Consider the following 24252-nt stretch of genomic DNA (forward strand, 5'->3'; position numbering starts at 1 on the left):
ATTACTGACATTTATTTGTGGCCACTTTTTACATACAACGTAATCTTACCAAATGGAACATTAAAGGACCACAAAAATCTGTTCTAGTTAGTTGTAGTGGCATAAACACCGTGGTTTCAGCTGAAAAGTCTAATTGTAAAATCTTGAGGATACAGTTTCATCAATGCAACTTCCATTTAATAACACTTCCCTGTAGTAAGTTGCCTGTTTCGGAAAAGAATATTCAGAAAAGTGGTGGGGAGGGGCGAGTTTTATTCAGATGTTATCTTGCAGCCCTTTTGGATAAATCAACAATTTTAGTTGTGCCTATAAGAGTTCAGTTTACATGTGTAACATTCCTTACATATTTTTTGTGTGTGTGTATTAAAAGACAGCACAGTGTTGCGTAGAGGGCGGCATCGCAGTTCATGCAAGAATATTGTTCATATTTGTAATGTGCCACGGGCTAAACGCTTCTTACGAAAGATGCTTTTTCGTAATATACAGTTTGCTCAACTCTAAAGTGCCTCCCAAATGCCCGGATCCCTAAAATTGATATTGAAGTACTGCTGTTTTTTTGTGTGTGTGTGTGTGTGTGTGTTTGTGTAGTGCCTAAAATATTTGTACCCCATCTTAGTTGCATGTTTTATGCACTTCAGGTCAGAACAGCACACCTAAGCATGCTTCCCAGGGGTTTAAAAAAATCTCTGGATCATTCGCTGCGAGACTGGCTGCAATGGGGTCACGGCACTGTTGGCCTTTTTTCGTGAAATGAGCCCTTGACGGCTGAATAGAAATGTATGTGGCGGCTACTTGTTTTTATGCTGCACAACCTGCTGAGAAAGGTCACAAATTGCAGGAGTGTGGTGTGTTTTGTGCCCCAATGTCTTATGTGGAAACAAAAACGAGCTTTCTTAGTTCTTACAATGCATGTCACTGTGTGTGGTACAGTTGGCACGGCAGATTCAACCACCCTTGTCAGAACAAACGGATTGTGCTCGTAGGCGATCTTCTGCTTCCATGTAGGTACAAGCCTGGCACTTCCTGCATGATGCAGAATGTTAACTAAACATTTTTACAATAAAAATTTCTAAAAAATTGCCAGACCTGCTGGCGCTTGAACCTGGGCTGTCGACTCTACCTCAAGGTCACAGAGGCCGAATGGCGGGCTCTGTTTAGAAGTCCCTCAAGTGAATAGCGCGAGCATTCAGAGCGAACTAGTTGAAGTTGCAAAGTTAAATCAGTAGTGCCCGACGTGTACCGGCAGGGGAACAGATGGTTGCTGCTCGGAGTGGTCCTCTGGTCGAGGAGCTGTTGGCCTGTATGTGTTCCATAGTTCCACCAATGTGCAGTAAAAGGGATGCTTAAGAAGTAAATTAGGCTTGGTTCCTCTTTTGAAGACATTGGCACGGATGTAAAACATGAAAGACATGCTCAGACAAGTAAACACGCATGCACAGACTGCTCAAGCCGCTCCTGTAGTGGTAGGAATGTGTTGTAAAGGTGACGCTTGAAGAAGAATTGGATATTGAGGAGTTTTAACGCGATGACTTATCTCTGCAGCTCCTTGCAGGGACGGGTCCTGATTCCCTCCTGGAGAGAGGCCTGTCATTGTACTCTAGTGCTGGGCTTTGACGAGGAGCAGTTGATTAATGGGGGTGGCCACAGGGAGGTTTCTTGCAAGGAGATGTAAAAGTGGGGAACCTGAAGAGACAACTTGTTGCAGTCTGGTGGTTTGTGTGGGCTGCATAGCAGTGGCCTGGAAGGGCACCTTAATGCCATGGAGGCCACGGGTGACCCATACCGGAAGGTTGGCTGCAAATTGCAACACACTAACTGCACTGGAGCCAATGTGCCCACGAGTAGGTGGAGAGCGAGTTTTCTTTTAAGGCAGGTGGGCCCCAAAGAAGTGGGTAATGCGAGGAGCAAGGAGTGATGCCATGGAGGACCACTTGTGACTTGATTGAAGCACGCTTCGAGTGTAGACTTCCGTACTATGGAACGGAGGCATGCTAGTTGACACATACTGAGAACGATGGAATCGGTGCTTTTCAACAGCACAATGAGGGGGCTGATGTTGTGTGCGCACTTGTTTTAAAGCACCATCAGTACATATCAATAGGCCATTGGCACTGTCATCGATTCCTATCTGAAGGTAGTTGGAAAATAGTCTATACTGAGGGGGTGGCTTCACCTGCAATGCGAAAACGAGTCCCATAAAGGGCACTGTTGTCAGTAAAAGTGGGAAATGGCTGCATAACAACACTGAAGTGACAACAGGCGTGGTCTAGTTCGCAGCTCAGTAACTAGGTGGTTCGCTACATTTCAGTGCTGCTCCTGCCGCCATGCATGAAGAGTGGGATCAGACTGCTAGCTCCTCAGTTAGGTAAGTAGATAGAGGGCATCCTCGATTTGCCAGTCCTGGAAGGTCCGCGGGCAGTCCGAGGACTGCATTCAGGCTGGAAGTCCCATAGGAATACATAGGAAAATCAAGCACCGGATTGCGTCTCGGACAGCTTGTGGACGATCCGGGACTGATAATCGAGGAGGCCCAGATACTTGATTAAACATAGGATTTTCAGAATCAATCAGCCGGCTCGGTCCAGGCAGCCAATAACTTCTGCGGGCGGCCAGTTCCGAGTGTTCTGAGCGACTCTCCACAGTAGCCAGCCACTCTGTGGTGCAGTCCTGTAGGGGGGCAGTCCCACAGGTCCTGGGTGGACGGGAAAACCATACAAGCTTACTTTGATGTAGGTAGGTTGTAGGGTTTAACGCGCTGACGCAACGTAGGCGATGAGGCGCGCCGTAGTGGAGGGCTCCGGATTAATTTTGACCACGGGGGGATCTTTAACGTGCGCCGAAATCTCGTACACACGGGCGTTTTTGCTTTTCGCCTCCATCAGAAAAGCGGCTGCCGCGGCCGGGAATCGAACCCGCGACCCCGTGCTCAGCAGCACAACGCCTTAGCCACTGAGCCACCGCGGCGGGTAAGCTTACTTTGATGTAGAAGTGCTTCAAAGAACCAACATGCCAACGTTCAAGTGAGCGCAGTGAGTGTCTGCACTGAGTTCAGCTTCGAAATGTGAGGGTTGTGGTTTAGCCGAGCACTTGGCAGTGGGTGTAGAAAAGTGTTTAAGCTTGGACTTTGGTAGGCCCTTATTACTATGCATGTCCTATTCACTTGGTTCACTCTGCTCCCCAACGGGCAGAAACATTGCGTGGAATAAATACTGCCAGCAAAAAGCCAGAATGCTACTTTCACACATTGCTGCAACTTTGCCAAAAAGCCAGAGTGCCGCTTGCACGTGATGCTATGGCTTCCATTTTGGAAAGAAAATGATGGGCTGACATTATGCATGTGTTTGAAGTGTCATATCGCGGGCTGCATACTGATAGTCTGGCTCAAGGCCTAAAATCTTCCTGCCATTTTGCTCACTAAAGCAGGTAGCTGAATTGCATTTCGACTGCACTTTTTTTGTTTTTTTTATTGCCAGATTGCTCTATGGCATAAAAGTTAAAGGTAGAGTATCGCATAGGGTTGCCAACTGTCTTGTATTTTGCGGGACTGTCCCGACTTTTCATAAAACATCCCAAGTTCTGTGCCATCCCTGTCGGGACAGCTATATGTCCCGGATTGTCCAGTTGGAAATTCTTATGTGACTCAACGCACGCTAAACAAGGTGCGTCGAGCTATGGAACATGTAGTTAGCCCAAACTTGTCCGGGCAGAAATGCAGGTAAAGCTGAACTTACGCGCGAAGTGCAACAACTTTTAAGAATACATTCCCCAGCAAGAGGCTGTGTTGCAAGCAGCACGTAACCAGCTGAAGTGCCACCTCAAGAGGCCGCAACAATAAAGGAACAACAGATTTGTCTGGAAGATACCGCAATAAAGAAAACTGATTTCGATCGCTCCCTACGTTATTTGCTCCATAAACCCCCCCCGTTTCGACTTACTTCATTGAGTAACCCTTGTATCACACCAGTTTCTTGTTTAATGCATGACAGCGTGGTCACTTTTTTCGGTCTCAAGTTTGCTTTTCGACTATGTACACAGATAATTACTACCACTCGGCCTTATTCCCTTCTACAATCGCCTCTGAACAGTGACCTTTAGTCTACCTTACAATTAGCAGCCTCCCACAGCATTAGCTCAATTACAGCTCTGGTAACATTCTTTAGCAGCTGAACATTAGACTTTCGTGCTAACGCTTTTGTTCAGTTGCATTCTGAGGATTTCGCTGCATGAACAGCAGGACCAGCGCTCGTGAAATAAACATTTATTCCTCCTCCTCCTTGCATCGAGCTCTGGACTTGCGACATCGCAGGTTCATGGGTGGCGACTGCTCCTGCGAGCTGGCATCAAGATGTTTTGCAAATACGCGTTCTAACTACTGAAGGCCATATGGCGTGTAATTGATAGGCCATTATATATATTTGTAAAATTCAGCAGAAATTCATAAGGTTGTCAGCGTACGCGTAGCTTCCGCAAGAAGCCGAGCGCCAAAAACCTTGTTTTGTTTGGCCTTCGATTTTGCCGCGAAGGTGGTCAAGGCTTCAAGAAGACAATGAAGCGGTCAAGGACATCAGGTACAGCACTGTTTACTAAAGTAAGTAAATGTTTTTGATGGCTATAATGCCTAAAAAGTATTATATTTGTAAATAAAAGGGACCATTTGCTTCAAATACTAACGATCTTGAATACAGCGAAGCTTTTGATGGAGAATAATTCTAAGCATGTCAGAAATTGCTAGTTAAGTTTATTGAATTAAAATTAAATCAAATTTGTTGCTTTAGATTGCAAAATACGCTGTTTGTTTTTCTTTTCTCACAACGTCACCTGCGCCACCTCTTAACGAAACGCATAAGTAGCAGAGTAAACCACGCCTGTTTGCTGGTGAGTGATCGCGTGTCTGCTGCTTGATCGGTTTGATTGTAATGCATGGTTCGTATAACGATTGTGAGCGGCTTTTGAGGTTTCAAATGCGGTTAAGCAACGTGAGCAAAATAAGCATAGGCTGGTAAGCACCGTTTTTAGTAGTTGAAGCACACTCGTCTAGTTTATATTTCCTTAACAGTTACCGAAAACCACGTGGGTGAGGTCTGAAAGCAAAAAAAGGAAAAATTGTTTGCAACTAGTAGTTAGGGAGAGCGAAATTTTACAGGTGTCTAGTGACGAAGTATTTTTAATCTGGGAAATTGTTTTCATGGTGGGATTTTAGTTTTACATTTCTCGAGAAGTTTCTGTGTGCCGACTGATGTATAAACACGTGTCTTGAATCTGCAGGGCCATCTTAACAGTTGCTGGCATTGGTGGATTTGCGCTTGCGAAGACTCTGATCGACAAGCAACGTTATGAAGCTATGAAAGTTCGCGAACGAATGAAAACGGCGCCAAGGGGACAGTACTAGTCACGGACATCGGTCAAGTTGTTAGCTTTGCTCGTTGCTCTTGCAAGAAAAGGACCGGCCATGGCAGCCAACATCCAACTCGACCCCTCCAAGCTTCAGCTTGTCGCCGACTTAGAAATTGAGATGATGTCGGACATGTACAACCGCATGACGGCTGCTTGCCAAAAGAAGTGCATCCCGACAAAGTACCGAGAGGCGGACTTGTCGAAGGGCGAAAGTGTGTGCCTGGACAGGTGTGTGGCCAAATATCTGGACATCCACGAACGCATCGGCAAGAAGCTCACCACGCTGTCAATGCAAGATGAAGAGCTGATGAAGAAGATGCAGGAGCAGCAAGCAGCTGCCCAACCCAAGTAGAAACCAATTCATGCGCGTCGTGATTACAATTTCTCACCCTTTATCGTTGCCAGTATGCTGTAGCATTTGCCCATATATTGCGATTAAAGCAACTGTAGTGCAGTCTGCACGTTATGTGTTAATGTCATATTTGATGAACAACCGTGTACCAAATGCCGTTCTATAAGTGAGTGTATCCAACACCAGCGATACACTCAGCTACACAGTTTCAGCAAAGCTATGTACGGGCTCTGAGCAAAGTTAAGTTACGTTGGGTCATGTTCTGGTTTTGTAATAATGTGCCGTCTCGGTTCTTGTTAAAACTGGATAGAACTCTAGCACAAGAACATACCGAGGGTTCACTCCAGACGCGGAATTCTGAGCTTCCGCGTGTTTCACAAGCGTTGTCCAATTTGAGCCTTGCCGAGGCATTTGAAGAGGCCACCAGTTTTATGAAGTAGGATGCTGGGAGCATACCACATGCCTCGCACGAGTGGCCTGGAATGGATGCAAAACTGAATTCCAATTCTGGTGTGTCGTGGTTTCCTCTGCACCTGCCAAGCTGTACGAACAATGCAGGCGAGTGGATGGCATTGTAATAGGTAGCTGCCCCTTGGGCTACACAAGTGGGTTCACTATTGTTTTGCCATGGAGCGGCACCGAAAAACAATGCCTTCATGCTTCTGCTGTTCTAATTTCCTAGAACATGCGCTGCTTTCTATCCTACTTTTAGGTCACCACTCAAGGTCAGATATTCATGACCCATGTTAAAAGAATACCTGTGATCGTTTACAGTCGTTTAATTATTCAACAAAACACACCTATTATCACTCATTCGATCTCTTGGCTTGAAGCAGGTGTCATGTTCTAGACCACTGAATTTTTTTTTATGTATTACAATACATTCTAACAAGAACCTGGAACATTGCACCATTTCCAAAATTTTCAACTACCTGCCCGAATTTTAACGTCCTAGTTTGGCACTCTCCCTTGCACCCCCTATTTCATATGGGCAAGGTTTTGTGTACAATTGCACTCATGCGCATTTTAACAAAGTTAAATACTCTGGTCCTATAGCACAACTCTACCAAGTTACCAGTGATTGAGATACTTGCAGCTCTTAATAGGAACAAGCAAAAAAAAGTTTGCAGCTTACTGTTAACCTCTTCTTTATAAGCCACTGTATCCTGCCCACAATCATTTCCTTTTTGTTCGATTTGTACGGACTTCAAGGATCGCACGGACTTCAAGGATCGCACTTAGCCGCCGAATGCACTGACATGAAGGGCGAGAGCACAGAGAACACACCCTGCACTCGACCACACCTCATTCGCGCATTTACAATGTACTACGCCATCACCGCAATCACAAGAGGAATGTGGTGGTACGTCAAGCTCTACGCCCCGATGCACACAATCATCTTCACCTCACTGTATTCACCATATTGCAGCACAGCATTTGTTCGTGTGGCATGTCCCCTTTCCATGTTCGAGTTTTACTTCTCCATCCCTTCCGAGGCATGCATACTGAAGTTAGTGACAATCATTTTACATCGACTGGTCACCTGGACACAAGGAGTCGTCACCGGAGGTGTGGGCAGCTCACAGTGCAGTTGACTGCACGTGCATACCCCTTACAACTCTGCTGCTTTCAGACGTGGCTATGCCACCTTCTAACTCGGTACCGCCAGCGGTGCAGCTCCTATGGCAAAAAAGAAGAAAATGTCGATCGCCTTAAGGCCCTCACTACAACCGGCTTTCTATCGGCTCTGCTCCACTCCCAATATCGGCTGAGATTTTTATAAATATTTTGCCAATGCTAGCCTTACCCCAGAGACCTTCCGCAAATGATACACTCTATACCTGCCTCGAGGCCCCTACTGTGCACCCCAACACCCACCAGTTTTAACCCCCAAATCTACCACTGTCCGAAATTCGCAGGCAACAGAACCCTAAGCCCTCCTCCAAATGCCTCCCTTACATATCAGCTTGTATATTGGACCCTCCACGCTGTCTCTTATTGTACGCTACTCTGTAGAAAGCAATGTTGCTATTGAAAGCAGTCTAGCACAAGCAGTTCACTGCTCGCTTCATCCCAAGTTTGTGTGCGTGTGCCTGTTTGCAGACTTTTTTTAAATTCCCTACATTATTGCCGGTTGCAACGTTTACGATGGACAAAAAAAATATAGACGACCTCGCTCAGCTAAGCATTTTCCTACCCCATTCTTGTCACTTTTTGTGTAGTCCAATTCTCTTAATGTCGATTACATTGTGCATGCAAATTTTCACAATCCGTTTTTATTTCGAGTGAGCGGGGAAATTTATTTCAGTGCATGCTTACGACAAAGCTATGTGTGGTGTCTTGCATCGTGGGAATTCCTCACATGGTGCGAAGAGTTTTCATTTCCTCGCATGTGTGCCATTTGTAATGTGAAGTTATTTGCATTGGAAGGCCTGGAATAGTTTAGATTTTTTGACACCCAGTGACCCTATAGGTAGACCTATCATCTGCCTGTACTTGTGCCGTTTTCCAATACCAGCTGAATTCTACAAAGCTATTCTTCCTATTCTATTCTTTTCCCCTGGACCTCATAGAGATGTAAAATGTGCATAGAAAGCCCCAAAATTTTATTTACTTCTTGGAAAACGAGTTGTGGCTGACAGGCAATCCCTGGCAGAAAGTCAATAAAAAAACTTCTGGATTACACTTCAATCAGGCAGTCTAAAGCCATAATTTTTTTAACGCTTCGCACAGTTCCGCTCGCTCGAAAAAAAAAAAAATCACAGGATCTTTTTGGTAATAAAATCCTCTTGGAAGCCTTGAGCTGTCAAAGTTACACAGATTGTAAAAAAAGAAAGAAAAAAAATGGACACAAGAACAAGATTGTAAAAAATAAATTAAAAAAAACCACTAATATTGGTGTAAGTGTTTAGCGCAACTTTTCCATTCTTGGAGTAGAAAAATGAATAACACCACTGTTAGAATTATATTTATTTTACGTCGGTACTGGCCTTGACAAACAGTATAAAAGAAATTGCATTTGACTCTGCATAAACTGCCACAGCACTTGTGCAGCTATCTGACTTAGGCTCACCAAAGCACAAGCTTAAATAAGGCCATGTGCTTTCTCTCACTTTGCAAACATCTGGTGTCGGAGACAATGTTGAACAATCTTATCACCACAGGTGTAAATGCAACAGGGCAGGTGCAAACTGGTGCACATTACATCACAGAATGACTGACAATGAAAAACACTGCATGTCCTTGAACAGGGTTAGAACACTTGCGAGACAGTAAAATGGCGCTTTTGAGGGCAAAATGGCACTGTAAATATTGGCGTTGCTTTTTCTGCATACTAAAAGCTGGACACGTGCATAGTGTGCAGGGAAGGCTCACCGCCCAGCCTTGGCCACACCTGAAGCGAGTGGGTTTTTGCGCACTACAGAGGCTTTGGAATGAATGTGGATGTCGGTCGTGTGAACGCCTCTCTGGAAACAGCAGGTCACACTGCTGCCTTCCGCTGGTACAGTGTGACTTTTCTGCCCCACTGGGTTTGGCCGAAACATTCGACAACTTCCAGGCCACATCTGCCCTGCAGAAAGTCGTGGATGTTGTCCTCCACATTGACATTCATGCCCAGTGAGTCAAGGTCCTGAAACTCTGCCTCATTGCTCCGCCTCATGCGGCGCGAAGCACTGCGGTAGCACTTCCAAAGCTGCGCCTCAACTAGCAGGAAATGTGTATTTTTGCTGACCAACTCTAGAAACTGTTTCAGCCCACTGTCTCCATGATTAAGGTGGATCCACATGGTAACTGAAAAGCAGAAGGTGATGTCAAAAGCATCTTTGCCCATTTTCTTCAGGTAGGCCCTTAATGACTCGACACTGGCATCACTCGTGATGTCCAAACACATGTACTCAATCATTTCGGGACATGAGCAATTTCTTTGGGCACATTCGATTAGGGAACTGTCAATGTCGATGGCAAGCATTTTCACGTCGGCAGTTCCCGAAGATGCCAGGTTCCGGTAAAGGTGAGTAGTCAGCTCCTGAAAAAAGACCAAAGAAATGTGTCTGACACTGCACATGTGCCATTATGCACCAGCGAGTATGTGCATTTTAAGCCTCCCCACGCAAGCACTATCTTGCTACCACCTTGAACCGAACTCACGACTTCATGCTTGACAACAACAAAGTGCATCAGACTCTGTTCCAAAACTTTCACTGACTGGCAGAAGTGCCACTGAAAGACACTATGTCCATGCAGTGTTGTTTCCTCCCAGTGACACCTTTCCATGAAGGCAACATGCTAAATGTTTATTGTTGATGTGAGAGCGTTAATAGGCTCACTGAGCGATTTCCCGTGGGCGCTAGCTGTGTCCATTATGAGTCATGCTCATCAAGCGTACACGGAAAGACATCACCACCAACTGGCAACTACAACAGCAGTACCCAGAAGCACGTTCAACTGAAGCTGAAATCGCATGCAGAGACAACAGCAGTGTGGACAATGTTAACACAGCAAAGATAAAGGAAAGGATACGCGATTTGAGCAAGTGCCGCACTTGTGCAGTGAAGTTTGTTCTCGCCGCCTGCTGGTGGTCACACGATTGCCAGTCGGACCCACAACTGGCATCGTCACACCATCGCACCTCTCCCACCGGAACTGATACCGGCGTCAATATTGTAACAACTAACCACAAAGAGTGGTCAAAATTACCCTAGGCTCTCAAAACCAATGGAAGGCCCGAAATATGGACAGAAATCAACAACAATATGTCCAAGTTAGAAGTTATACCCAGGAAATAGCATATATTTACACAAATTCGCAAATTATTTTTCAAATTCTGCATGGCCCAGTCACTGTTGCCACCTCTATCGGTTAAACAATGAAGGTGGCACTTGGCCGGGTCACGCTTCAAAACACAAACACGCATTCTCACACTAACATAGCAACATCCCTCAGCCACATGCTGTCATGGCCACACAAGCATAGATGACCTTTGTCTTATTAATTTAGCCATAGAGAGGAAAGTATAACCAGATAAGAAGGGTAAAAAAAACTCAACAACTCGCATGTCATTATACAAAGTGTTACGACGATAATTGAAACACTAAAAAATTTTCGTGAACGAACCGCTGCTCGGTTTGTGCGCAAACTTCACACGAAGGTTGCATTTTGTGGTCTATTTTGTTTGACACTGGGAACAACGACGGTACTTACCTGTTTATTCTGAAAATGAATAAAAACAATTTTCGCCCACGGGAAAATGGCGGCCGATTTGGACATGCGAACCAGTGCAAGCTAATCTTGGAACGACGGCGCCACCTGGGCGAAAGATTAGAGCGAAACGGACGATGGAAATTCACGGTAGGAAAGAGCCAAATGAGGTAGCAGTCGATCAGAAAATCTCACTCGTCCCTAGTTTACGATGATCACAAATAGTTGCATAACAGCTGATACCAATCGTAATGAAAAATGTTCCAGCGTTCATCACCACCTGCTTTCACATTTTCTGATCGTCTGCAACCTCATTTGGCTCGTTCCTACCATGGAATGAGCCAAATGAGGTAGCAGATGATCAGAAAACCTGCTTTCACATTCTCTTATTGTCTGCTACCCCATTTGGCTCCTTCCTGCCTTGGAAGGAGTGTGAATCCCCATCGTCCGTTTCGCTCTGTGTACCCCAGGTGGCTCCGTCGTTCCAAGATCAGCTTGCACTGGCTCGCACGTCCAAATCGGCCGCCATTTTCTCATAGGCAAAAATCATTTTTATTTATTTGCAGAATAAACAAATAAGTATCGTTGTTGTTCCTGGTGTTAAACAAAATAGACCACAAAATGCGACCTTCGTGTCAAGTTTGAGCGCGAAAAGAGCAGCGTCTCACTCAGAAAAATATGAAAGTGTTCCAATTACCATTGTAACACCATATACAATATGATTCAGTGGTATTCGAGCCAAACAACAAGACATTACAAATATTGGACACAGTTCTTGTTCGAAGAATACATGTTCACAAATATTTGCTTCCAAGGCTATCACGAAGGTTCTTGTTGCGACTAAAATCTTTTGCACAGCCACGAAGGCGTTAATGCAGAGCTGATGATGGAATCCCTGTGAAGTGCAATAAAGTTGTGCGAGGGGCAGAGAACGATGGATGGCGATGCGCTTGCATTTATGGCTGGGATAACGACCGCGTAATGATAGTGGTCACGACCACAGCGCAGAAAAAAAAAAAAGGCGGACACAAGAACAACAAAAAAAGGACATGTTCGTATGTCCCTTTTCTTGTTCATGTCCATTTTTCTGCGCTGTAGCCCTGATAATGTTAAACAGACTAGCCCAAACTTTTCAACCTGACTAGTTTAAGGCTAGCGGCACTGAATTTGCAGATGTAATTTGTAGAAATAAAACATGCTACCCAATTTTAAACAGATTCAGCGTGGTTGATTAACTCTGCTGAGACAGGTTGATAAATCAATGACGCATACTCCAGTTTGACATGCGAGGTGACGGGTTGTGGTGATTTCAGCGCTTATCCAAGTGGACGCTGCAAGAATGTTTAAATTTTGCCATTCTTCAAAAATGCTTGCGCAGTCAGGATAAAAACTAATGCAGTTAAGTATGGAACTTTTAATATTCTTCATTTACTGCAAGCGCGATGTTGCCGCACCTATCGTATGGGCCAATTCTCAATGGTAACTGAAAGCGCAAATTAGACACAGACAAAGAAAGGAGACAACAGAACGAGCGCGAACTTGCGCTCGTCCTGTTGTCTCCTTTCTTTGTCTGTGTCTAATTTGCGCTTTCAGTTCACATTATGCATCACCAACAGGCCCAAACCATGACCCTTTTGGACTCCAATTCTCAACGTCACTTTTAAGCACCTTACGTCCATGTGTTTTACCTTCAAAGCTGAGAAATATCAGTAACTATTATTCACAGCAACTCATTTAAGGACCGCCAACTTTCCAAAAAAATTATTAAAGAAGACGATGCATATCGTGAACTTGGCACTGGTATCTCCGTTTAGCCGCGGGCACCTTACCCCGCTGTTGCAGCCAATGTCGAGGGCAACGACTTGAGGCTGTGCACTTAGATTACAGTAGGACACCAGGTCCTTCGGCAGCATTCTTAGCCGCTCCTCTGGCTTGTTAAACTGGTAATAATTGTTGAAATTGCCATATTTTGCTCTGCTACCCGAGCCGCCCCTCTCGGGCGTGGGCGCAGCCATCTTAACAAGCAGCAGAAAATAAAAATAATAAAACTGTAGACCTCTGTTTATTGTAAATGCACTTTATATCATTTTGCACAAATATGCTCATTATAAATTATAATATAATAATTTTATTTAGTAAGTTGGTCGGTTTTAACGCTTGTATTTTTGCTGAGTCTACCGAGTGCTCTTTCTTTCTTCGGCAGCAGTAGCGGTTTCTTCAACTATCGAGCAGCAGACGTCTGACTGACTTGTCGTGATGGGTGACGACGGCCTGTTTGATGAGGTGAGTATCACACCTTATTTTTGCTTGTACATTCGAAGAAATGGCATGACAACATTTCGGTTGTATTTGGCTGCCAGAATTGTGCCCGTATTTAACGCATTGCACCTGTCCCGAGTTTGTTTGCGCCGTTCTGTGCGGAATGCTCCGCGGGCTCTGTTGCTTCCTGTGCCCCAGGGGGTATTTGACAGCGCTTTGGTGTAGTTTGCGGCTGGCTCTATTTACTTTGATCACCGTTGAAACAAATTATGCTGTAGTATTGCGGAAATTACTATTAATTTTAACTGCGATAGCAATAGTAGGACCCAACTCCAGTGGTTTCGTGTGTGTCCGTACGTCCGGACGGACCGCGGCATGACAGGGATTGGGGAAAGGGAGTGTCGGAGGGTTGACGCTGCATTTAAAGTATACCCCCATGATTAGAAGGAGCGTGACTATTTTTTACCATTGTTCACCGACTTGTCAAAGCAAACACACTTGATGTGCCGTCCGTCCCCGGACTTCCCGCCCGCAGTAGCAGCCATGGTCACTTGACCGTGCAGGACCTCTAATGCTATCGCATTTAAATTGTAGTTTCGGTTTGGCGAAGACCTCAGCTTGTTGATACAGACTGCTTTTTATAGACTGCGATGCGAATTCACTGTCCGTCCGTCCGTCCCACCGTACGCGCATTGGTTTGTCCGTATTAGTGCCTAAACTTGCTAGGGTGATGTAGAGAAGATTCTGAGCAAGGCTTTGCCTTAGCATTATTTCAATTTTAAAAAGTGAGGCTCAGCAGGGTAGCGAAGGATCGTCTAGGCCGTTGCTGGTGTTGGTGTGAAGCTTGAAACGGTGATCACTATTACCGTCGACACTGGCTGGCGCAATAATTTTGCTTCCTTAAAAGCAACACAATAAATTGCGAGTATATATTGTATTTTTGCGTGTCTCATTTCACAGAATTTTGACATGAGCTTACCCATTTCATGTATTTATTTATTTATTTATTTATTTATAAAATACTATCCCCCCCCCCCCCCCACACACACACACACATATACACAAAATGTTGGGGTGTTTCAATAAAGAAATATGACAAAATACGGAATAAGACAAGTGTAGCAAAATGCCAGTTATACTTAAAAGGACGGAACTAGCCCGTGGTCACATCCAGGAGCGGTGAACTTCAGCTTGTTGGCAATTGTTTACACCCTTTTTTTTTTTTTTTAATAACGAGCTGTGTGTCTCCTATTTTTTTTAAGGACCCGGACCTGTACGAGATAACTGACTTTACGACATCCACAGAATGGGAACGGTAGGTGACTCCACTGATATTCTCGCACAAGTGAAATGCAATTTCTGCTGCATTGCAGGCAAGTCACAATGAAAGCTTGTTAAAATGTGCCTTTTTGGTGCACAAGGTAGTTCCTGCTATCTCTAATGTGTTCTCACATACCTCCACAATTGTTTTATCTGTAATTAAATGATGAGGCCGTATGTATCCTGTCATATTTTCTTACAGGTTTATTGCGTCAGTGGAGGCAGTCATTCACGAATGGAAACTGACCGCAGTAAAGGCTGTGGAGCCATTAAAGGAGGTAATGAAAAAAAATCCTTTATCACATAAGGTGGACGGAAAAGCGCTTTGGTAGTGTGCGGACATTTTTTCATTCTCTCTCCCTGCATTTCTTCTTTAAATAGGGCCAACTTAGTTGCAGCGACTGGGAAACTCGCTCGGAGGACGTCAAGTTTGCCAGCTTTGCATTCAAAATTACTAGACACTACTTAAAGGAAGCTGCAAAATCCTCTGAAGAAACACTGAATCTTGAAGGTAAGGTATTTCAGAAATGTTTTGTTCATTGAGGACTCTGTCTGTACTCAGTGGAATGATAGCAAAGTTTCAAAATATTCAGTAGGAAATTGAAATTTCAGGTTAGGGTAAGTAAAGTACCCAGTTTAACACTATCAGTTGAAAATGCCGCCACCTTCTGTTACTCTTCAAAACTTGTCGGCTGCAAAAACCTGCATAAACACTATGGCTTTGGCTCACAAATCGGTGGGTCGGGTGTATTACTGTTGAGAACGAGGTGCTTTTTTTGCAACAATTTTGTGGAACATCTGCGAGGCTCTGGCAATTGACACAATAGTTCTTGCACACAAATGCAGTGTGGACAGGCCAACTGCTAGCTGCTTCAGCCTATTCAGCCGGCACCCTACTTTGACTAACGTGAAAAGGCAGTTTTTTTTTTGTTTGTTTATAACGGAAACAATAAAGAACAGGTGGGGAGGGGAGTGCAGCTGGGCAGTGTGTTGCTGTGAAACTATATATACACCAGATCAAGCAGGTGCATGGTACAACAGCATGGACAACATGTTTCAACGGAGGCAGTATGAACAAATGAATTGCAACCTGTTATGCTGCTAATTTGACACGATAATAAGAAGACAGGTTACACCGAAAAGCCCAAGTGCTGCTTTAGGTTTCTGTGTGCCATTATCCTTATATCTATTAAAGGAATAACGGCATGCAGAGGCAGCAATTGCCTACGGCCTTTCCAACCTAGGAGGCAGTTGGCACTACACTATATGCTCGTAACCAGCTGCAGTAATTCCTGACTAAGCACGTTGTCTGCAAGCATTAACTACTTTCAGAACTGACAGGAAGAGTAAGGTAGTATATATTTGTTGTCATGCCTGTGAACCATTATATTGCTCTGTTACTTGAATAAAAGTGTTATATGAGGGTTAACATGCAGATGCCACAGAGGCGATCAGGGGCGCTGTTGTGGAGGGCTCCAGATTAATTTTGACCACCTCGGGATCTTTAATGTGCACTGAAATCTCGAACACACAGGCGTTTTCGCTTTTCACCTCCATCTGAAAAGCAGTTGCCGCAGCCCGTAATCGCACCTGCGTTCTTGGGCTCAGCAGCACAACGGCATAGCCACTGAGCCACCGTAGCGGGTACACAAGTGTAGCTATTTATAAAAATTGTATATTTTTTGCAAAAATTTTGTTTGGAGGGGACCTAATTTTCAGGTATAAAATAAAACTTGCAAAATATTGGTTCTGCAAACCATTTTAGAAAAAAATCAATTTGGAAACAGTGATGTTCATACACCTCACCCCCTTTGAATCAGTGCCTAAATCTAGAGAAACGTGAAACTAAAGTCTTCATGGGATCATCGTAAGTTTCAACCAAGGTACTAATTTAAAATAATTATTTCATGAGGAGATATTTGTGTTTGCTGAAAATGCTTTACTTCTAATTTAGGAACAACGTTCCTGCCAGATATTGCTGCTCTGTGTTGCACTATGTGATTGCCAAGGTGCATCTTTGTAAACTTAGATTAAACAGTCTTTGGGTACAGGCTTCATGCCTGTGCATCGAGCTGCCTGGTATGAATTATTTTTCACGTCTTCTTCAGAACAGGGAATCATGACAAAACATGTAAATGCAGGCAACGTAAATGGGTACAAACATAACTGAGAGATTTTGATGTTACCATTCCCTCCACTTCGCGAAATTGTGCTGAAGCGTCAGTTTAAAACAAATTAGCACAAAATATTGAGCCCCACCCCCTCTCCTAAGTCAAAGTACAATTCAAAATTGGCGTGAAAAACTGTGTCATGATTAAATGTGCAATAGCCAGGCAAAGCATATGCACCTATTATCGGAAACTGAATGTACTTCTTATTACATAGAACATTGAACAGACCGCACATCATCCACAGCTGAGGAAGACAACAATTATAACAGGGAAATGCTTTGTTTGCTGAGCCATTAAAAGTGTTTATTGACGATAATGAATCTCTTGCGGAAAGGGTTTTATTTTGCAATTATTTTTTCAGATGAGCCAGCACCCTTCGCGTTGGAAGACATGATGACCTTAGGCAATGACTTTCCACCAAGAGCACATTATTTGGTTCGATGGTAAGCAATTTCTAAAATTGCCTCGGTACAGAGACAGACGGATGTCATCATCACAGCCGTTTTGTTGGGCAGATGAGATGCTGAATCAATGACAAGAGAGAATATCAACTATGCATGTAGGGCTGATAGATGACAAAATGAGTAACACTGTCACTGTGAGTAACAATGTTGAAACATGGGAAAATTTTTATAAAAGGGACCAAATGAACCATTAGTATGTAGAAGTAAACAATATTTTGCGTATAGTTCAATGGTAGTACAGTGTTTCCTAGGTTAAGCAAGCGAAATTAATATATTTTGCCTACGTTGTTCATTGAAGATGCAACATGTAATGCAGTGGCGTAGCCAGGAATTTTTTTTAGGGGGACCCGCGCTCGACCAAAATATGGGAGGGGGAGGTAGGAAGGCAAGGCTTCTTGCTCGTTGCTTTTCAAACGAAGCTTGAAATAACTGACTTAAATGTGCGATGTGTTTATGCTAAACGCTAACAGTAAAGCCCACCTTAAGGAGTCTAGATGATTGCGACGATGATGATGACCTGAATTCACATTTGCAGGTCTATGGGTAGGCCACGGGTGATTCGTTCGGCCATAGAACAAGTGGTTATGTGGGAATGCGCTCGAGGGTGATCGGGAGCGTGCTGATGAGCGGCGTGCGGACCCCGAAGTTCGCAAAGCGGAGTGGAGGCCAACATTGGGTGTTTGCTATGAAGATTCGCGTGTCTTACATTTTCTTTTAGGAAAGGGATGAATAATTTTCCTAATCAGCTATGAAGTACAGTCAAGCACGATTTCGGCCAAGTGGCCAGCGGCCTACCGGTGTGCCCCCCTTCCCCCCCACCAAGGTTATGTCCCTGATGTGATGTATGCAGTCATTGCATTACATTAGTTGCAAACACCAGGAAAAATAAGTGGTACGGGATGAGATTCCTGAAAGATATGGCTTGCTGCAAGGGATCGAGAGAATGGTTACACAGCTGCTGAAAATGTGGGGAAGTTTAGCTGAGGTACAGGGACCGCACTTCTCGTTGCACCCAGACACGCCTTCCTTTGAAGAAAAGCTGGCGGGCAAGAGATTCATCATTTCTGACCTCATTTGCCAACTCCTAAGGGAAAGCATAAGAATAAGCTTCTTGACTCCCAGCAGCTTCCTTCATCCCATGGAAAACTGCATAGACGCACAGCAAGACAACTGCCTATTACTGTTTTTTCTCTTTGTTTCTCAACTTTTGCTATTCCATGCCAGCCTTCCAGAATTATCCTTGCACAGGTGTAATTAGGCTGTTCTAGCTGAAACAGTTTCACTGCTGCTTTTCATACACTAAGCGGTGCCTTTTTTTGCTTCTTTCCAGGTTTGGCTTGCGAGACTTTTTGGTAATCTCTCCAAGCAGTGACGAGGAGCTCATCACAAGTGAAGACAGGACGAAGCTGCTTGTCAGCTCTGTTTCTGTAGCTTTAAACAACTCGAAATGGTGAGGTCCTTTTTCTGCTGACTGGCTTCCTTATCTTATCTTATTTTATCTTATCAATTGTCCAGCACACTTTTAAAGTGTGCTGGTCAGTCAAAAGTGTGCTGGACAAACACGTGCTTTTGTCTTTCTTTTTTAATGAAAAGCATCAGAGTATTGTGGGAGGGCTTGAGTGTCATTGCAGACTGGTGCCACAAGGCTGTAAAAGTGAGAACCTTTTGCAAATAATGGATTGCAGCAGTGATGTTGGGCTTTGAAACTTGGATATACCGCAACCTGCTTAAAAGCAGTATGGCTGCTTGGGCTGTGACGCACAAAGCCCATAAAAGAAGGGTGCAGGTTCATGCGCCCGAAATCAACCCTGCAACACTTTCAATGGACACAACCAATGGACACAACCAATGGACTGCACGACAATAAACTTGGGCTTTCAGCAGCATATTTTAAATCAGTGCTATCAGTTTATTTGATTTAGCGGATTACTGAAGGCTTTCAATGTCTTTTGAAAAAGACAAAACAGTGATTCGTATTACTGAGAATTGGGAGATTACTTTGGCAGTACTAAAAAGTAAGCTGTTTCTGTATAATTGCCTTTTTCCCAGCTTCGGCGAGGTGGCCCCCACCCCAATCGCATCCTGCAGGGGCCACCTGGCCGACCATTGAAGCGGTGTGGGTGCGCCCCAGCATATGATGCATCACATATGTTAGGGTATGGACGTGACCAAACCAGTCAAGAGATTAATGAGGCCTGTCACATCCACAGGGTAGAAGATATATGTGTGTGCAGACCTTTGATCACATTTACAGCAAGTGTTATGCTTCATGTAAGGGCACACACGCTATGCATAGCTTGGCATGTGCTGGGTTGTGCATATCTGTGACGGGAATGTTTTTTGTTATCATTCTATGTTTCGCGTGTGCAAACGATGCCGTTGGATGTCAAGCTTGTTGTTTTACAGAACCGAAACCGAAACTTGTTTGAATACTAACCTTGGACATCGTCCAATCAAGGTGCATTTCCTTCTGTCGTCACAACCTTTAGTTGGTGCGGCCGCCACAGACCGCGCATGGTAGTTTTTCTTCTTTCCGCTTTATAAAATAATTACCAACTTATCAACCGGATAAACGATAAAAAGTGTGGTAATTTGAGCCAGTCTACGCAGTGCAAGCAAAACCAGGAGCTTGACAAATTCACTTCAGTGTCCCTTTAAGGTTGTACAAGCAGTAGAACACAGTTGATACATTTTTTTATTGCAGCACAGAAAAAAAAAAAAAAAAACTTTGTTTTGGAAAATGCATCATCTCAATGTATTTTCAACTGGCAAAAATGGCAGTGGGATTGAGCTTTCATCATATAAACCAATCAATGAGGAATATATCTTGGGCTACTCTCTATATGTACGGTATGGTAACACAGCACCACACAAATCCTTTAACAGCTGCTGCCTTTCAAGGCAGTAAATAACCGCATATTCTATTGCACAAGACATCCAGACTAGGCAAGTGAAGTCTGATAAATTTGAAGCACTGTGCAGTGGTGGTCAGGTGTTTACAAAAGACTGGTTCCAACAGTGCATCAACAATCGCACATACAGTGTAGACCATTTATAACGTAACCGCTTATAGTGCGGGACCGGATATAACGCGGGTTTTTGCGACCACTGGTTTGCCTCCCATAGAACTCAATGCATAAGCATACCGCTTAAGATGCGGTTGGCCGAAGCACAATACCGTTTATGGTGCGGTTTTTCGGGGGGTCTGCTGATCGACCGGCGCAGCTGAGGCATCGTTTTAGGGTAGCAAAAGAAAAAAGAAAGGATGAAATCGGCCACCTGAGCAGCTTGCACCCCTTGCCCTCTTTTAACGTCGACACCCAAAGAAAAAAAAAAAAAGGCACCCTTTAGTTCGTGCGTACCTGATACCTGATAACCTGATAACTGACCTTGCTTGATGCACCTCGGAAGATAGCGATAGACTCCCCATCCGCGCGCGGCAAGTTGATTTTATTAATCGTTAACCGCATGGCCCGTTTTCGCGCACGAATCGTGCACATCGGTGTTGCGCGTGAGTTTTTGTTTTGTTTTGTTTTTTTCGTGCTCGTATCGACGATTCCGCGCTCGCGGTGGCTTCTTCGCGTGGCAGTGGGAGGAGCCTGACGACTTGCACCAATGGGGAGACGCGTACCTAATGGCGGGAGATTCGAAGCGCTCCGAGCCGGCTAGCCGCGCCAGAGATGTTTAGGCTTACCACCGCGGTATTTTTTGATGGGTGCTTTCACAAGCAGCGTGGATGGCAGTTTATATTCCACTTTTCGCCCACATTATTAGCTCTTTTCTTGCATGAGCGCGCCCCGTGCGGCATTTCAGCGAGCGGTTAGAAGCGGTCGCTGGGACTTACTGGGACTGCCTGCACCGCTTCACGGCCAGTGCCGACGCCATGTTGCCGCCTCTTACCGCGCCGCCCACACCACGCCATTTGTATCCGCGCTGGCGTGCGCCGCACGTTTTCGCCATACCAAATCTACCACGCGGTTCACGCTTTAGAACGTTGTTGCAGATAAGCCACCGCTCTTTCCCTTTCCGAACATGCGAGCCGCGCGAAGCCGAAGAGTACGTTGCGCTGATAAGCAGCCGCCTTCGGCATCGTGAACACAAGATGGGGGTAAAAAAAAAAAAAAAAAAAAAAAAAAAAAAAAAAAAAAAAAAAAAAAAAAAACCGCTGGCGTTCTTATCACGTTTTGCGGCATCTGTGCATCGACGCTAAAAACGCAGTCATGGTCTTTCAAAACAAATAGAACGGAAGTTAAAGCCGCGCTCGCCGTTTGTGAGACTGCGCTTTTGCCCTGCAGCAGCGGCTGATGTCAAAAATAATACGAAATATAGACCGTGCCTTCGTTTTTAAGTGCTGTGCGTTTGAGTGATGATAAATATAGGTTGACTTGAGAGATAGGTGGCGATGTGGTTGAATTCGCGCGTGTTTTGGTTATAGTGCGGTACCGCTTATAGTGCGGATTTTTGCGGCTCCCACGACATACGTTATAAGCGGTCTACACTGTACTCTAAAATGCCCATAAGTGCTATTGCATTTTGATGCGACGTTCAATGCAAGAAAACTGTCGATCTTTTTTTATCGTGATACATGATGTCTGCCTGGCTCCAATAAAAAAACTGTGTTTGGCCGTTTGTCGGTATGCATGTGCGCGATGGCATCTCTATCATTATCACGGCACACTTCTCACTTGAGGTAGGGGCGAAGTGATGATTGGGATCATGGTCTAGCACTTTACAAGAGATAGTGGTGGATGATAACCCTACTCCTCGTTAATCTGAGCAGCAGATTGAGGAGTACGTGCATGTGTGTGAATACACTCCTCACCTGTCGTCGTAATATATGTTTTACCGGTTCCTTTTGATAGAGAAATCAACACTGAATTCTTTTTCTTTTTGTGTGCTTACGACTTAGTTCGAAATGTTTGGAGCGAGCGAGTGAGACGTTAAGAACGGGAAATCGCGTGGGCAGTCCACTGCCAGCCTTTGTGCAGGTCCACCACCCCCAGGAGCGGCTGTGTTTCGGGGTCTGTGTCGGTGGCGGCCTGACCACTCACTTTGAGATGGTGCACCTCAACCAGGTGCCCAGGCCCTGCACCAACGTGTCTGGCCTCCTTTCGCTCTTCAAAGGAAAGCTGGTAGGTGACGTGAAAAGCTCCCCTTCTACTGTGTTGCACTGGGTCTCTCCAAGCTGAGAAGGCAGCAGGAATGGCGTCCTTCCAGCCTGGCGAAATCCTGTAGCGTAATAAGGTGTCATGCTGCCATCGCGATTTTTGCACCCAATTTTGAAGGGTTTTGATGACAGTGAGAGGGACATGTTGGTGAATGAGGAGAAATGCAGAATGCTTCATGCCAGCTTCTCTACAGAGTTTAGCATCTCTAGGTCACGAGCGCTGCCTATAGGGGCACCATTGGAAGCCCTCTAGTGGCATGTTTCAAACACAGCCAGGATTACTCTGGCCAGTTTTTTTGTTGTCGCTGCTACTATCAGCCACATTCATGGCTGTGACTTTTGGTTCGTATGCGTTGGAGATAAATATTTATGTGGGGCAGTGACAGGGTGCACAAATAACGTGGGATTGATGAGAGTGCAAATACTCCTGATGCAACAGCAGTGGTGCATTTGGTCCGTATACATGCCAGGTGTGTGCACAGACCAGCATCGGGAACATAGCATGTGATGTGGTGCTGATTGTGCCTAACTCCTCAATTCGGAAACTTTCGAAGAATGTAAGCTGTGTTTACACGCTTGGCCATGTGATGGCAGCACACTATGACGTAAACCACTTTAATGCACTTACGTAGTCTAGCGCAGCACTCATGTTGCACAGCACACCAGTTAGTTGTACCTGAGATACTGACTGACACCCCTGTCACTCAGTTATCATAACTTCCCTCTATCCACCCTTATAGGCTTTGATGTGACATAATGTTCTTAAACATTCACTGAAAATGGTCAGTCGGAAAAGGTGAAATGATATGATATGAAATGAAACATCACTAGATGGCACATAGACACAAGCTAAAATCATAATGCTCTAGCAGAAACCAAGGACTTCCAACATTTTTCATCACTTGTGTGCTGCGAGCACTGCACTTCAAAGACAGCATCCTCTGTCGGAAGTTGTTCGTCTAGGCAACACAAAAATGGAAAGAAAGTGCACAGCTGCAGAAATATCTATTTTGTCATTTCATTCCGTGTTTGGATTCCGGCTATGCTGCGTAAGATTGTTGTGCAATTCACATCTAGTTGTATTGTATGACATTCAGGAGAATTTTCTTTAAAAAACATCTATAAGCTTTTTGTTTAATTGTTAGGAGAGTGCGAAATTTGAAATATCGAAGCGAATAACGTGATATTTGGTTTGGCTTTGAATCGAATAGAATTATTAGAAAATTTCGGAACATATTGAAAACCGCATGCAAAATATATTGTTGGCAATGAGCTAGAACTCATTAGTTTGGTGTGGAATGTATGTATTGCTTTTAAAGCACTTACGATCGATCGCCGAACATGCACCGGCTTTTTCTGCTAGCGGCAATGGGCTTTTCCGCAATGCACCGGTGACGTGTGGTTGAACGGCGAGACGAAAGTTCTTTTGGGGAGTGCCTCTTATCGTCTTGGCACTGGGCTAACTCCACCCACCTGCTCCTCTTTTCGCATAGTGATAACGCACCGTGCTCAAGCAGCGGGCACCCACACGCTCTAAATAAGAAAGCCGAGCTGTGTGCTAACATAGTCCCAGGTTTTCTAATTGAGTGGTGCCCGAAGTTTATATTTTTTTCACCTGTAATGGCTTTTTTTTATTGGACTTTTTTTAGTGAGACATTTTAATTTTTTTGAGGACTGTATTCTTGCCTAGCTGCGTACTTCCAGAAACTACCTTTAAGCGTTTGTAACAAAAAAGCATTAACTGTGCACTGGCAAAGCTAGTTAGCAACCGACGCGACCCACGACCCATGGTGCGTGGGAAAAGGAATATATATATATATATATATATATATATATATATATATATATATATATATATATATACAGGGTGTTTTAGCTAACTTTAGGCAGAGTTTAGAAATATGCCAACTCGCTCTAAGACGACGT

General features: G+C 44.6%; 3 protein-coding genes across 5 annotated transcripts in view; 2 read left to right on the forward strand and 1 right to left on the reverse strand.

Annotated features, from left to right (window-relative positions):
* Positions 1-4859: 4859 nt before the first annotated feature.
* On the forward strand, positions 4860-5855 carry Tim10 (translocase of inner membrane 10). The gene is made up of 2 exons (XM_077687417.1): positions 4860-4999; positions 5266-5855. The coding sequence occupies exon 2, from the start codon at positions 5450-5452 to the stop codon at positions 5744-5746; it is 297 nt and encodes a 98-aa protein (XP_077543543.1). The 5' UTR covers positions 4860-4999; positions 5266-5449; the 3' UTR covers positions 5747-5855.
* Positions 5856-8701: 2846 nt separating this feature from the next.
* On the reverse strand, positions 8702-12964 carry LOC144155769 (pre-miRNA 5'-monophosphate methyltransferase). Its single transcript, XM_077687416.1, has 2 exons — positions 12775-12964; positions 8702-9773 (listed from the first exon to the last, which is right to left on the reverse strand). The coding sequence occupies exons 1-2, from the start codon at positions 12958-12960 to the stop codon at positions 9228-9230; spliced, it is 732 nt and encodes a 243-aa protein (XP_077543542.1). The 5' UTR covers positions 12961-12964; the 3' UTR covers positions 8702-9227.
* Positions 12965-13121: 157 nt separating this feature from the next.
* The window catches only part of Rab3gap1 (RAB3 GTPase activating protein subunit 1), a 258809-nt gene continuing 247678 nt past the window's right edge, over positions 13122-24252 (forward strand). For all 3 annotated transcript variants that reach the window (XM_077687422.1, XM_077687420.1, XM_077687421.1), the window contains exons 1-7: positions 13122-13228; positions 14467-14519; positions 14727-14802; positions 14906-15035; positions 17057-17138; positions 18490-18609; positions 22126-22291. In XM_077687422.1, coding sequence (XP_077543548.1) covers positions 13202-13228; positions 14467-14519; positions 14727-14802; positions 14906-15035; positions 17057-17138; positions 18490-18609; positions 22126-22291 — 654 coding nt within the window. In that variant the 5' untranslated portion in view covers positions 13122-13201. The remainder of the gene's footprint in view (positions 13229-14466; positions 14520-14726; positions 14803-14905; positions 15036-17056; positions 17139-18489; positions 18610-22125; positions 22292-24252) is intronic.

This window comes from Haemaphysalis longicornis, unplaced genomic scaffold (assembly GCF_048455015.1).
Source record: "Haemaphysalis longicornis isolate Haplotype H1 unplaced genomic scaffold, Haemaphysalis longicornis Haplotype H1 scaffold_1, whole genome shotgun sequence".
NCBI lineage: Eukaryota > Metazoa > Arthropoda > Arachnida > Ixodida > Ixodidae > Haemaphysalis > Haemaphysalis longicornis.